Source organism: Pseudophryne corroboree, chromosome 4, assembly GCF_028390025.1.
Source record: "Pseudophryne corroboree isolate aPseCor3 chromosome 4, aPseCor3.hap2, whole genome shotgun sequence".
In the NCBI taxonomy this organism is placed as follows: domain Eukaryota; kingdom Metazoa; phylum Chordata; class Amphibia; order Anura; family Myobatrachidae; genus Pseudophryne; species Pseudophryne corroboree.
In genome coordinates, this window is record NC_086447.1 from 815,211,435 (window position 1) to 815,225,569 (window position 14,135).

At 44.6% G+C, this 14,135-nt stretch overlaps 1 protein-coding gene across 12 annotated transcripts in view; it reads left to right on the forward strand.

Annotated features, from left to right (window-relative positions):
• The window catches only part of WDPCP (WD repeat containing planar cell polarity effector), an 804,278-nt gene that overhangs the window by 505,744 nt on the left and 284,399 nt on the right, over positions 1-14,135 (forward strand). For all 12 annotated transcript variants that reach the window (XM_063918461.1, XM_063918450.1, XM_063918455.1 and 9 more), the window contains one exon: positions 3,599-3,701. In XM_063918461.1, coding sequence (XP_063774531.1) covers positions 3,599-3,701 — 103 coding nt within the window. The remainder of the gene's footprint in view (positions 1-3,598; positions 3,702-14,135) is intronic.

A 14,135-nucleotide genomic window follows, 5' to 3' on the forward strand; every position in this document is an offset into this window, starting at 1 on the left:
ATTTCGGCCATTACCTTGGTAAAGACCCGGGGTGCCGTGGACAATCCAAACGGCAGCGTCTGAAACTGATAGTGACAGTTCTGTACCACAAACCTGAGGTACCCTTGGTGAGAAGGGCAAATTGGGACATGGAGGTAAGCATCCTTGATGTCCAGAGACACCATATAGTCCCCTTCTTCCAGGTTCGCTATCACTGCTCTGAGTGACTCCATCTTGAATTTGGACCTTTGTATGTAAGTGTTCAAGGATTTCAGATTTAAAATAGGTCTCACCGAGCCGTCCGGCTTCGGTACCACAAACAGCGTGGAATAATACCCCTTTCCCTGTTGTAGGAGGGGTACCTTGATTATCACCTGCTGGGAATACAGCTTGTGAATGGCTTCCAATACCGCCTCCCTGTCGGAGGTAGACGTTGGTAAAGCAGACTTCAGGAACCGGCGAGGGGGAGACGTCTCGAATTCCAATTTGTACCCCTGAGATACTACCTGCAGGATCCAGGGGTCCACTTGCGAGTGAGCCCACTGCGCGCTGAAATTCTTGAGACGGGCCCCCACCGTGCCTGAGTCCGCTTGTAAGGCCCCAGCGTCATGCTGAGGACTTGGCAGAAGCGGGGGAGGGCTTCTGTTCCTGGGAAGAGGCTGCCTGCTGCAGTCTTTTTCCCCTTCCTCTGCCCCGGGGCAGATATGAGTGGCCTTTTGCCCGCTTGCCCTTATGGGGACGAAAGGACTGAGCCTGAAAAGACGGTGTCTTTTTCTGCTGAGAGGTGACCTGGGGTAAAAAGGTGGATTTCCCAGCCGTTGCCGTGGCCACCAGGTCCGATAGACCGACCCCAAATAACTCCTCCCCTTTATACGGCAATACTTCCATATGCCGTTTGGAATCCGCATCACCTGACCACTGTCGCGTCCATAACCCTCTTCTGGCAGAAATGGACAGCGCACTTACCCTTGATGCCAGAGTGCAAATATCCCTCTGTGCATCTCGCATATATAGAAATGCATCCTTTAAATGCTCTATAGTCAATAATATACTGTCCCTGTCCAGGGTATCAATATTTTCAGTCAGGGAATCCGACCAAGCCACCCCAGCACTGCACATCCAGGCTGAGGCGATTGCTGGTCGCAGTATAATACCAGTATGTGTGTATATACTTTTTAGGATATTTTCCAGCTTCCTATCAGCTGGTTCCTTGAGGGCGGCCGTATCAGGAGACGGTAACGCCACTTGTTTTGATAAGCGTGTGAGCGCCTTATCTACCCTAGGGGGTGTTTCCCAACGCGCCCTAACCTCTGGCGGGAAAGGGTATAATGCCAATAATTTTTTAGAAATTAGCAGTTTTTTATCGGGGGAAACCCACGCTTCATCACACACCTCATTTAATTCATCTGATTCAGGAAAAACTACGGGTAGTTTTTTCACACCCCACATAATACCCTTTTTTGTGGTACTTGTAGTATCAGAAATGTTCAAAACCTCCTTCATTGCCGTGATCATGTAACGTGTGGCCCTACTGGAAAATACGTTTGTTTCCTCACCGTCGACACTGGAGTCAGTGTCCGTGTCTGGGTCTGTGTCGACCATCTGAGGTAACGGGCGCTTTAGAGCCCCTGACGGTGTTTGAGACGCCTGTACAGGTAATAACTGATTTGCCGGCTGTCTCATGTCGTCAACAGTCTTTTGTAAAGTGCTGACACTATCACGTAATTCCTTCCATAAGACCATCCAGTCAGGTGTCGACTCCCTAGGGGGTGACATCACTATTACAGGCAATTGCTCCGCCTCCATACCATTTTCCTCCTCATTCATGTCGACACAACGTACCGACACACAGCACACACACAGGGAATGCTCTGATAGAGGACAGGACCCCACTAGCCCTTTGGGGAGACAGAGGGAGAGTTTGCCAGCACACACCAGAGCGCTATATATATATAGGGATAACCTTATATAAGTGTTTTTCCCTTATATAGCTGCTGTATAGATTTATCTGCCAAATTAGTGCCCCCCCCCCCCCTCTCTTGTTTTACCCTGTTTCTGTAGTGCAGGACTGCAAGGGAGAGTCAGGGAGCTTCCCTCCAACGGAGCTGTGAGGAAAAATGGCGCCAGTGTGCTGAGGAGATAGGCTCCGCCCCCTTCTCGGCGGCCTTTCTCCCGCATTTTTAAGGAAAAATTGGCAGGGGTTAAATGCATCCATATAGCCCAGGAGCTATATGTGATGTATTTTTTGCCATATAAGGTGTTTTTATTGCGTCTCAGGGCGCCCCCCCCCCCCCCCAGCGCCCTGCACCCTCAGTGACCGGAGTGTGAAGTGTGCTGAGAGCAATGGCGCACAGCTGCGGTGCTGTGTGCTACCTTATTGAAGACAGGACGTCTTCTGCCGCCGATTTTCCGGACCTCTTCAGTCTTCTGGCTCTGTAAGGGGGCCGGCGGCGCGGCTCTGGGACCCATCCATGGCTGGGCCTGTGATCGTCCCTCTGGAGCTAATGTCCAGTAGCCTAAGAAGCCCAATCCACTCTGCACGCAGGTGAGTTCGCTTCTTCTCCCCTTAGTCCCTCGGTGCAGTGAACCTGTTGCCAGCAGGATTCACTGAAAATAAAAAACCTATACTTAAACTTTTTTACTAAGCAGCTCAGGAGAGCCACCTAGTGAGCACCCTTCTCGTTCGGGCACAAAAATCTAACTGAGGCTTGGAGGAGGGTCATAGGGGTAGGAGCCAGTGCACACCAGGTAGTCCTAAAGCTTTTACTTTTGTGCCCAGTCTCCTGCGGAGCCGCTATTCCCCATGGTCCTTTCTGAGTCCCCAGCATCCACTAGGACGTCAGAGAAAGATAAATATACAATACCGTTTTTGTTCTAAAAGACATACCTCCTTATCAAATCTCAAGAAAACATCTTGATGGTCTCTTCTTTCATTGTACAGTATATACTTAATAATTAATAACAGTACTATATTGTGCAATTAGAATTGTGGTAGCAAATAGTCCCTGTCCTCCAGCGATTCCATTTGAATAACATAAGCACAGAATTAGAAGTCACTGAAACTGCAGATTTTGGGGCAGATGTATTAACCCGGAGAAGACATAAGAAAGTGATAAACCAGTCATATGTGCAAGGTGATAAAGGCACCAGCCAATCAGATCCTAACTGTTAATTTACATATTGGAGCTGATTTGCTGGTGCCTTTATCACCTTGCACATATCACTGGTTTATCACTTCCTTATGCCTTCTCCAGGTTAATACATCTGCCCCTTTGTGTGTTCAAAGGTGTCTTTGTGGAAACTACCAATTCCAGCAGCTGACTTTCCAAAGGCATAGGTTGGTCAGAAACTGCCGCATAAGCTGGCAAGTAAAATATATGCTTTTTGCTTCCTGAAATGTGTGTGATTGCCTGGTTTGAGATAAGGTATGCGTAAGATGATACATTTGCATCGAGAAAGAATGAAAATTGAGAAAATTAAAACGTAACAGAGGGTTCATCAGTCCTGTCTATGTTCTGTGATCTGGGCAATAAAAGATTTTTCTTTCTTTGAAATTCTTCTTTGTTGTGTGTCCAAGATTCATTTTAGATTAATCTTTTATTTTGCTTTATTTCCAAAGGACATCCATTACCTTGCTCTAGATAAGGGTGAATTGGCACTAGCTAAAGTGGCAAAGAAAAAGGCGAAGGAAATAGATGCAGAATCAATAAACGCTGGAGTTGGTAAGAATTAATGCTATTTAAAAAGCTCCTTTTGTGAATCAATACTTTTTCTGTACTGCTTATGTTATAAATGTGTAGGAGGGGTTTATTAGTTTTAAGGTGAAAAAAAGAATTAGTAGAGATAAGCTTCAAAAACCACCTGCCGATCCTTAACTTCACTTATAACAGCTTCACTTTGAATATAAAAATAAATGGAGGTGGTGGGGAACTTATATTTATTTTCTTAAATACATTAGGTTGTTCTAGTGCATTGTCCATTCTTGTACACTTATTTCAGGCTAGTTTGTACTGTGTTAGTAATAGCTGTGGGCACAGTAAGCCACTATTATTGTTTAATGTCCCTGTTTGTACAAATTTTTACCCATGATACAGTAATACTAATAGAATTCATTAAAGAATTATAGTTTTTCACTATGGTGCCTGTAAGTGGCACAGCTTTCGTGTGTTTACTGCGATTTATGTGCAAGCCCGAAAAGGAAGCGTTTTTCAAAGATTGATGTGTAGCCGGCAGATCCGGCGGATGACGTAACCCTGCATGGCCAAGTGCATACACACTTTCCGATGCAGGGGGACGACGGAGTCAGCATGGCATCGTTAGCAATGTCTTCCGGTTGACCCTGCAGCAAAGCCGACCAGAAGACATTGCTAATGACCGCGGGAGTGTGCAGATTGGGCGTACACACTGAACGACCCAGCCGATAATGTCTTTCCGATTTGTCCGGAAACTAGATATCGGGCCGAGATCGTTCTAGTGTGTATTCAGCTTAAGTGTTTTTATTTAATAAATGTAGATGTTTGATTGACCATTGATATGTACAACTATATTTATATTAAGCTGTTACACCTTCTGATTATAGTAGGAATACCCTCCTTCAGAGATATTACAGAATGACAGCACTGTCCCAATTGTAATAACTAACATTAGACTTGCCATCCCATCGTTGCATCACTTGTTGTCCTTTAGCGATGCAACAAACTGTTAGAGTTGTAAGGTTCACAAGCAGCCTGTATGCATCCCCAGAGCTGGAGTAAGGGGCCTGAGACACATAACATGAAGGGGGGGAAGGGTGACTCTGTGGTATAACATAAAGAATATGGTGTCATCATACAATGTCAGAAACATTTCTCAGGGTCACGTAGAATCTTTCATACCAGGTAACTGTCAAGCATCTGGAGTTTTTAACTTGCCACAATGCACAGCAACCATTCACAGAAGCCCACCACAGCACTGTGCTTCTTCCACATACTGTATCTGTATAGTCTGGCTTACCAAGAAAAATATCAAACCCCTGTACTTAGCGGCTCCTGAGTGCTGCTGTATGTTTAAACGTGAGTGTGAAGTGTGCAGGCGATACAAATCACCCACCAGGTGTTCTAGCTTTGGGTTGTCTAACTGGTGATCCTGTAACCAGGGCCCCCCTAAGAGGGGGGATGAGGGCACACCCACCCTTCTTAATCCTGCTCTGTGCATCCCCACTTATTCTCTCTCTGAGGCCGGGATGTACTAAGGGAAAAATGCGGTAAAACCCCCGTTTTCTGGGGGTTTACCGCATTTTCAAATGTACTAAGACGTGGCCGCCGGGTTTTCGCCGCCCAGGGTATCACCATCTTTGGATGGCAATACCCTATAGAAACCTATGGGCTTCTTATCACCATCTACCGCAGCCCGCCGCCCCGGGCGCAGACACCAACCCCCCTGCCCCCCCCCCCCCCCTTCCCCCGGCATACCTTCCTCCAGGAAGCCTGGACCCAGAAGGTAAACTCCTCCTCCCCCTAGCAACGCAGCCAGAGGGCCTTCCGGCTGCAGGGGGGAGGAGGTGCTGTGGACAGCCTGCTGCCTGATTCCCGGACAGGGAGGAGAGGGGGAGCTCAGGGAGGTGACGGAGACACCCTGCACACCACCTCACAGGTATCGCGGGGGGGCCTCCGTCACCACATTGCGATGTTGATCACATATGTTAGTACATATGCGATCAACATCGCTTCAAGGGGCGGCGATGTATGTTAATACATCTGATGCGGAAAACAGCTGGCTCTTTATGTTTTGAAATCACCTAGTGGAAAATCCTAGTCTTATGCTGGGTACACACCTACAGATATATCTGCAGATCAATTGATCTGCAGATACATCTAAAGCCAGATCGGGCAGTGTGCTGTGCATACACACTGCCTGATCCTTTGGGGACTGACGTCGTGAACTGGGTGGGAATTTACACACGCCCACCCATTTCAGCTGTCAGTCACCGCCGGCTGCTGCAGCTCGTGTACGGGATGTCGGCTGACCGCCCCTACACACACACCAACGTGCCAATATATCTAACAATATATTGTCCGATGGATGTGCAGCAGGACCGACGCGATATGTCTGTGAACGACGGAGTTCACAAACATATCGTTCATACACACTGGCTGACGGGCCCACGATATATCGGCCATTCAGGAGAACGGACGATATATCAGCCAGTGTGTACACACCTTTACCCGACTATGCTAAGTTGCTAAAATCTGATATCTGATTGGTTCATAACAATTACAGATCTGTATTGTTCTATTTGCACCACGTTCTGTGCCATAGACATGAATATCAGAGTCTCTGGTCCTACCCTTCTCGCCCTAGTTAATCACCAGCTCCATTATTGGTACAGTGTGTGCATTCATAGTCCACAGCAACTGACTAGTAAATGTAGGTGTTCCCAGGAACTTTGGACAGGACAACTGTCCTCTTACTGAAGGCGTTGTCTGACCATACAAAACAAAATAATAACAACAACCTAAATATTAATGTAATAGAATACTCACGAAGAGATTTATCTGCCATGCAGGGGCATTGTTTTATTATTTATTTATTAACCGATTCTTATATAGCACAGCATATTCCGTTGCGCTTTACAATTAGAACAACGGTAATAGAACAAAACTGGGTAAAAATAGACAGACATATTTTCATTTCTAGACCAAGAAAATAAAATAGTATAAAACAGCGCTCAAAGTGAATTTGAAACAGGTAATTTCATAAAAACAATTCTCATCAATTTAATAAGTACAATGGCCCTCATTCCGAGTTGATCGGTCGCAAGGCGAATTTAGCAGAGTTACACACGCTAAGCCGCCGCCTACTGGGAGTGAATCTTAGCTTCTTAAAATTGCGACCGATGTATTCGCAATATTGCGATTACTAACTACTTAGCAGTTTCAGAGTAGCTTCAGACTTACTCTGCCTGTGCGATCAGTTCAGTGCTTGTCGTTCCTGTTTGACGTCACAAACACACCCAGCGTTCGCCCAGGCACTCCCACCGTTTCTCCGGCCACTCCTGCGTTTTTTCCGGAAACGGTAGCGTTTTCAGCCACACGCCCCTGAAACGCCGTGTTTCCGCCCAGTAACACCCATTTCCTGTCAATCACATTACGATCGCCGGAGCGATGAAAAAGCCGTGAGTAAAATTACTTTCTACATAGCAAAGTTACTTGGCGCAGTCGTAGTGCGAACATTGCGCATGCGTACTAAGCGGATTTTCATTGCGATGCGATGAAAAATACCGAGCGAACAACTCGGAATGAGGGCCAATATACACACATATAAGAAATTTTCCTAAATAAAAACATCAATCAGAGCCTCGTTGCCAGTCTCTAGACCACACTATATTGCTTATTTAGGCACATATTATGCCGTAAGTGTCCTTGTGACCGGTCACATTAACAACAGGATCCTTCTGTAATATACAGATGTTTAAGGGACGTCCAGTCTCTAAGGTAAATAATTACTGATTTCCTCGTGGATTCAGCCGGGTATCCCACCTAGCGAGGGTCCAATGAATGTTTCCGATCCTACGCAAAAAATTGGTGGTTCTCCCTTTATTAATGTCCACGTTTGTTCGACTGGAAACCTCCAAGAATGGAATAACTGCAAGGCGTCCTATGAAGTAACCTTTTAGTGCCCGGATCAGAGGCTGGCACACTTACGCGTTTCGCTGGCACTTGGCAGCTTTTCAAAGGTATTAATGCTGGGCTCATACAGCTCTTATATAGAGATATCAATTACCTATACAATTAGCACCTGTCCAGATACATTAATCTTAACGTGTACAAAACAGTTTTATTCATTAATGTATAGCAGCAGGAAGGCAGACTACCTCTCAATTATATATTTAAACCAAAAAACGAAGTTCACAATCCTTTAAAAACTCAATTTTATTATTTAATATTAGGCTGGATCCGATCATGTGACCTCAGTCAAATGTTGTAAACTATTCCCTCTATGTATTTCTAATTGGCTAGTGGCATATACAATTCCGTTGTTATGGAGAATATTAGACTCCCACTTGGTGACATGATCATAAAACCCAATCGGGACACCTTGCATCTTTGTGCCCTAAGTCATGTGACCTAGGTGCTTGCCATTTAGGGACTTCCGCCCATGGCGCATCACCCGGGCACGTGACTCGAGGTTCTCAATTACTTGTCTCTGACGCGTAGCTGGCCGCCGGCCCCGGAAGAAAATCTCTGCACCCGCAGCCACCGCATCGCGTCATCCCACTACCCGGTTACGTGACTCTGAAAACTCTAATTACCAGACTGATGCTTGTTGTCACGTGACCGGCCGCCAGACCCAGAAAAAGATCTCTCTCTCTTCGGCCACCATATTATGTCATCGCATCCATGGTCACATGACTTTGTTTACATTCTACTGCAATGATCATGTGATCCCATAGTATTTTCTTTTTATATTGTTAATCATTATTTAGAAGGACATATTATAAAGAAACACATAATTCCGACCTAGTAATTCTAAAACCTTATACTGGGAACATTTCTATAACAACAGTTTTCCCTAAAAAAAATACCTTAAAAAGGTGTCACTCGTACATATTTAGACGGTGGGGGAGAGGAAGAAAGCAGTATACTGTATACCTATTTTCAATGTATCAAATACATAATAAGGAGAAGAGAAGGGGAGGGAAAGGAGAGGAAAGGAGGAAGAAAGGGGGGGGACACAGGAAAAGCATCCTGGGTCAAATTTTATATAATCGAATTTAACTCCATAGCTTAATTTAATCCATGGGGATGGACAGAGTTCAATTTAAAAATCCAGAAAATTTCCTGTTTACATAGTTTATTGAACCGATCTCCTCCCCGTTTAGTCTGTATAATATGCTCAAGACCGATTAATTTCAATGTACTAGGAGCCCCTTGATGATATTATAAAAAATGTCTTGGTACACTATGGTCAGTTTTTTTATTAATAATATTGCGACAATGTTCCATGAATCTAATTTTAAGGTTGCGTGTTGTCCTTCCTATGTATCTTAAATTGCACCCGCATTGCAGTAAATATATAACCCAATTCGTGTCACAATTAATAAAACTTCTTTTATTATGGACATTGCCATTTCCATCTACATCCAGACTCTTTGTCCGATTGATCACATGCATGCACGTTGTGCACAGGGTTTTACCACACTTGTAAAAACCAGAAGGTTTCATAGGTAACTATTCCCCTTTCTTCATGCTTGGAGCTAATATTGTTTTGAGGGATCTATTCTTTTTGAAAATGACCTTGGGTTGTAATGGGAGTTAATTTTTAACAAAGGATCTTGCTTTAGAATATTATAGTTTCGACTGACAATCTGTTTGATTAATCCTGACTTTTTATTGAATTTTGTAATGAAGGCCAGATCACTTGAGAACAGTTTAGACTTTTTATTCTCCCCGTTAACCAGTGATCCTCTATCCACCCTCGAGACCTCATCATACGCCTTCAACAGTAGTTCCTTGGGATATCTCCGTGAGTGAAAAGATTCAATCATGGAATGCGCTTGGTCGAAAAAAAGTTCTTTATTTGAGCAGTTGCACTTAATACGCAGCAGCTGCCCCTTAGGAATATTTTCCTTCCAAGGTGCATAATGTGCACTATTGAAATGTAGTTAGGCATTACTGCCAGTTTCTTTTATATAATTTGTTGTTTGAATTTCATTTCCAACAATCGCCAAGGTTAAATACAAATAATTAATTTTACACCTATCAAAAGTGTGTGTGAAGGTTAAATTAAAAGTGTTAGTGTTTAGAGAAGTGACAAAACGAAAAGCAGTGTCAAATCCCCATCCCAAATGAAAAATAAATCATCGATATAACGACCACAGAGGACCAGGTGCGCGCCAAGATCGCCCCCCCAAATGAGCTCCTCCTCAACCTCGCCCATGTAGAGGTTGGCATAACTCAGCGTGAACCTGGTACCCATGACCGTTCCGATCGTGCTGGGGACAGCCTGCTGCCTGATTCCCGGACAGGGAGGAGAGGGGGAGCCCAGGGAGGTGACGGAGACCCCCCCCCCCCGCACACCACCTCACAGGTATCGCAGGGGGGGGCGCCGTCACCACATTGCGATGTTGATCGCATATGTTCGTACATATGCGATCAACATCGCTGCGAGGGGCGGCGATGTATGTTAATACATCCGATGCGGAAAGCAGCTGGCTCTTTATGTTTTGAAATCACCTAGTGGAAAATCCTAGTCTTATGCTGGGTACACACCTACAGATATATCTGCAGATCAGTTGATCTGTAGATACATCTAAAGCCGGATCGGGCAGTGTGCTGTGCATACACACTGCCTGATCCATTGGGGACTGACGTCGTGAACTGGGCAGGCATTTACACACGCCCACCTTTTTACAGCTGTCAGTCACCGCTCGTGTACAGGCTGTTGGCTGACCGCCCGTACACACACACCAACGTGCCAATATATCTAACAATATATTGTCCGTTGGCTGTGCAGCAGGACTGACGCGATATGTCGGTGAACGACAGAGTTCACAAACATATTGCTCGTACAAACTTGCTGACGGGCCCACGATATATCGGCCAGTGTGTACGCACCTTTACCCGACTATGCTAAGTTGCTAAAATCTGATATCTGATTGGTTCATAACAATTACAGATCTGTATTGTTCTATTTGCACCGTGTTCTGTACTGTAGACATGAATATCAGAGTCTCTGGTCCTACCCTTCTCGCCCTAGTTAATCACCAGCTCTATTATTGGTACAGTGTGTGCATTCATAGTCCACAGTAACTGACTAGTAAATGTAGGTGTTCCCAGGAACTTTGGACAGGACAACTGTCCTCTTACTGAAGGCGTTGTCTGACCATACAAAATAAAATAACAACAACCTAAATATTAATGTAATAGTGTAATAGAATACTCACGAAGAGATTTATCTGCCATGCAGGGGCATTGTTTTATTATTTATTTATTAACCGTTTCTTATATAGCGCAGCATATTCCGTTGCGCTTTACAATTAGAACAGTAATAGAACAAAACAAACTGGGTAAAAACAGACAGACATATTTTCATTTCTAGGATGTTTTATATAAAATGATTTGTCAGTTTATACTTTGCCAGACAACACAGGATTTCACAGGGAATTCCGAACATGAACCTTTACTGTAAATTTAGTGTCGGAACAAATTGAGTTGATTTAGTGCCTTTTCCTGGAGGTTATCATAAAGCCTCTCTAGATTTCCTCCCAGTTTCTGGAGAAGCACAGACTGATATTCAGCGTATAGGAAATCCATTTCATAAAGCTGACTGTAGACTGTTAATTTAAACGTCACTTTGCCATGCCACAAGGAATTGACATGCCATAACCTATTAAGAAATCCTATAATTAATAATGATCATGCAGTTAATAAAAACTCCCAGGAGTTCATATGTTATTTTCTTGATAAAAATATAAGTGAAGCGTGTATGTTAAAAATGTCAGAAAGATTCCTAAGGCCAATTTGCTTTAAATTACACATGGGCACAGTGTGCTGAATTTATTTAACCTTCAAAGGAACAGTTTTCACCCAAAAGGGATTTTTGTTGGAACAAGAAAAGCCGGTAAATTCATACTGGTTGAAACTCACGCTGTGAAATACTATCAGTTTACTAAGTGTGAAATTGCATTACAAGTGTAGCTTCTAATGATGTGTCTTTGAAATATCTTGGGGTGTAACTTAAGGGACACTTCAATTTTATGCAAGGATGAAACTCACATACATTGCAGCAGGGTGCGCACCCAAGAAATGCTAGATTCAATTTGATGTGGCAATTCACAGAACTCGCGGTGAGGGTCATTTTTAATAATATCAATCAATATTTTTAAGTTTCTATTTGTAAATATATATTCATGTTTACTTGTATTTGTCATTTAGTTTTATTTTTTTAAACACATGTATCAGTATGTATTTTGTAAACACATATATCATATATATCAGTACGGGGAGTTGGTAGCACAGCACACGCTCTGCGGGCTACACTTGGAATTTATAAAGTTCATACAATGCTTACTACTACCCAATAACCATTCTGGAACTGTTGTAGAAGTTACCTCCAAGCTACTTACCAGCATCTTACCTTGCAGAGCCACACATGAATGGTATTTGAACTGTATGTGGACATAACATCTTCTCCTGGGTGTGGTAAATATACCTGCAGTGCGCTGGTGAAAATCAGTGTTTATAACTGTTTGGTACATTTTAACTAATTGACAATCAATAAATATTTTTTATTAATACATTTTTATATAAGCACTTCCTATTGATATTTTATATCTATTTGTTTTCTATTTAAACCAGAGTACTGCAGAGTACTCTATGGGAGCTGCACTACATTACCTTAATCTATAAAGGTGACCTATTTGAATACTATCTTTTGTTCAGAGCGCCTGATTCGATAATTATATTTTTTGCCACGGGGTACACTGGGCTCCACAAGTAATGGACAATGGAGTGTAGAGTAGGATCTTGATCCGAGGCACCAACAGGCTCAAAGCTTTGACTGTTCCCAGAATGCATAGCGCCGCCTCCTATATCACCCCGCCTCCCTGCACAGGATCTCAGTTTTGTAGTTGGTGCTGCAGTAGCAGGCACTTAACAGAGGGGCTACTCCAGGCAGCCCTAAGAAGAGAAGACTTCAAGGGCAGTAGCAGTGTTACATGTCAGTGGACATTCACGGCTGCAGCTCCGGCTCTCCCCAGCGGCGCTGTACACTCCCGAGCCCTGGTTGCCGGGTAACTACAACAGGAGGCTCCGGTTTTCTTCTTGTCAGGCACACACGATGGGGGCTCTCTCTTGGCCGCGCTTCGGGAGGTGGTAAGTGGGTCCCGCTTGTGGGACCCGGTCTTTATCGCGATCCGGCGCGGTCAGTGGGAGGTGGGCCGCGCGCGCTGGCGGTGGACATTGTGGCAGTACAGGCGATCCCACTAGATCACCAGGGCATGGGACAGGTCAGGTTTTCTCTATAAACCATTTTATTAGAACCCGCAGTACCCGGTGGTTTTGCCAGCAGGGGGATAGAGCTTGGACCTGAAGCCCCTCCCCCAGCCCCAGGGCGCCATTTTCTGCAAATGTTCCCGCCCTAGAGCTGCATATCTGTCTCTCCCTCACTCCCTGGCAGTGTCTGCGGCGCCATTATCCCTCAGCTCACTGTTCCTGGGAATGCTTGTTCAAATCCTCCTATGTAAAGCCGCCTGGTTGTCAGTGCTGTGACTTTACAAGACACTTAAGTATTCTACCTGTCTTTTTTAGTCAGTGTTAGTTAAGAAAGAGTGCATTTAGTCAGGTTTCCTAGTACAATTACCCTGTGATAGACATCCAGTTCTTACTGTGTACTGTTATATCTATTGTTATATAGCTGTGTAAGCTAGTCCAGTGCACTATTATTGTTAGTAATAACCTCTGCATTGTACAGACTGTGACTATTTGTGTGTGCATTTGATAGCTGAGTGGTGTCCATTTCGTGTCTTTCACTCAACCGGCTATCCCTATATTCTATAACCTGAGTGGGCTTGGTGCGTCAGGTTTTATCTAATATAGGATTTTCACAAAGATATACTGTTTTACGTATTTTTCTCTGTGATTTAGTCACCATATCTCTCCTTTATCTCTGCTGGTGACGACACTGTGCAGGGGTTAGGGCTAGAGGTATTGTGCTGCTGACAAATTGTACTGTGTTACCTAATACTGCAAGTTATATCATGTCTGCTTCTGAGGGTAACGGTTCTGGGGCTGAACACACTGCCAGTGTTGCTGAAGCCGCTGATACCTATGAGGAGAATATAGCAGCTTTGGGCTCTGGTTCTGGGGGCTCCTTGCCCCCCAGTGGGACGGTGGCAACGGGGGCAAATAATGACCCGCCGTGGGCCGCTTTTTCCACGCTTCTGCATGCGCTAGTTCATAAACTAACACCCCCTATGGGACCCCCAATGCCGGTACAACCGTTTGTGGTCCCTGCAGCGGACGATTTATCTGCTCAAATAAAGAAGTTGAACCAGTCCCTGACTACAAAAAAGTCTGACCGTCGCTCGCCTACGTCCAAGGGGTCCTCTAAGCGAGCGCTTGTCTCCTCACACTCCACTGCTGTCACTGACACCTCGTCGGATGAAGACGGCACTT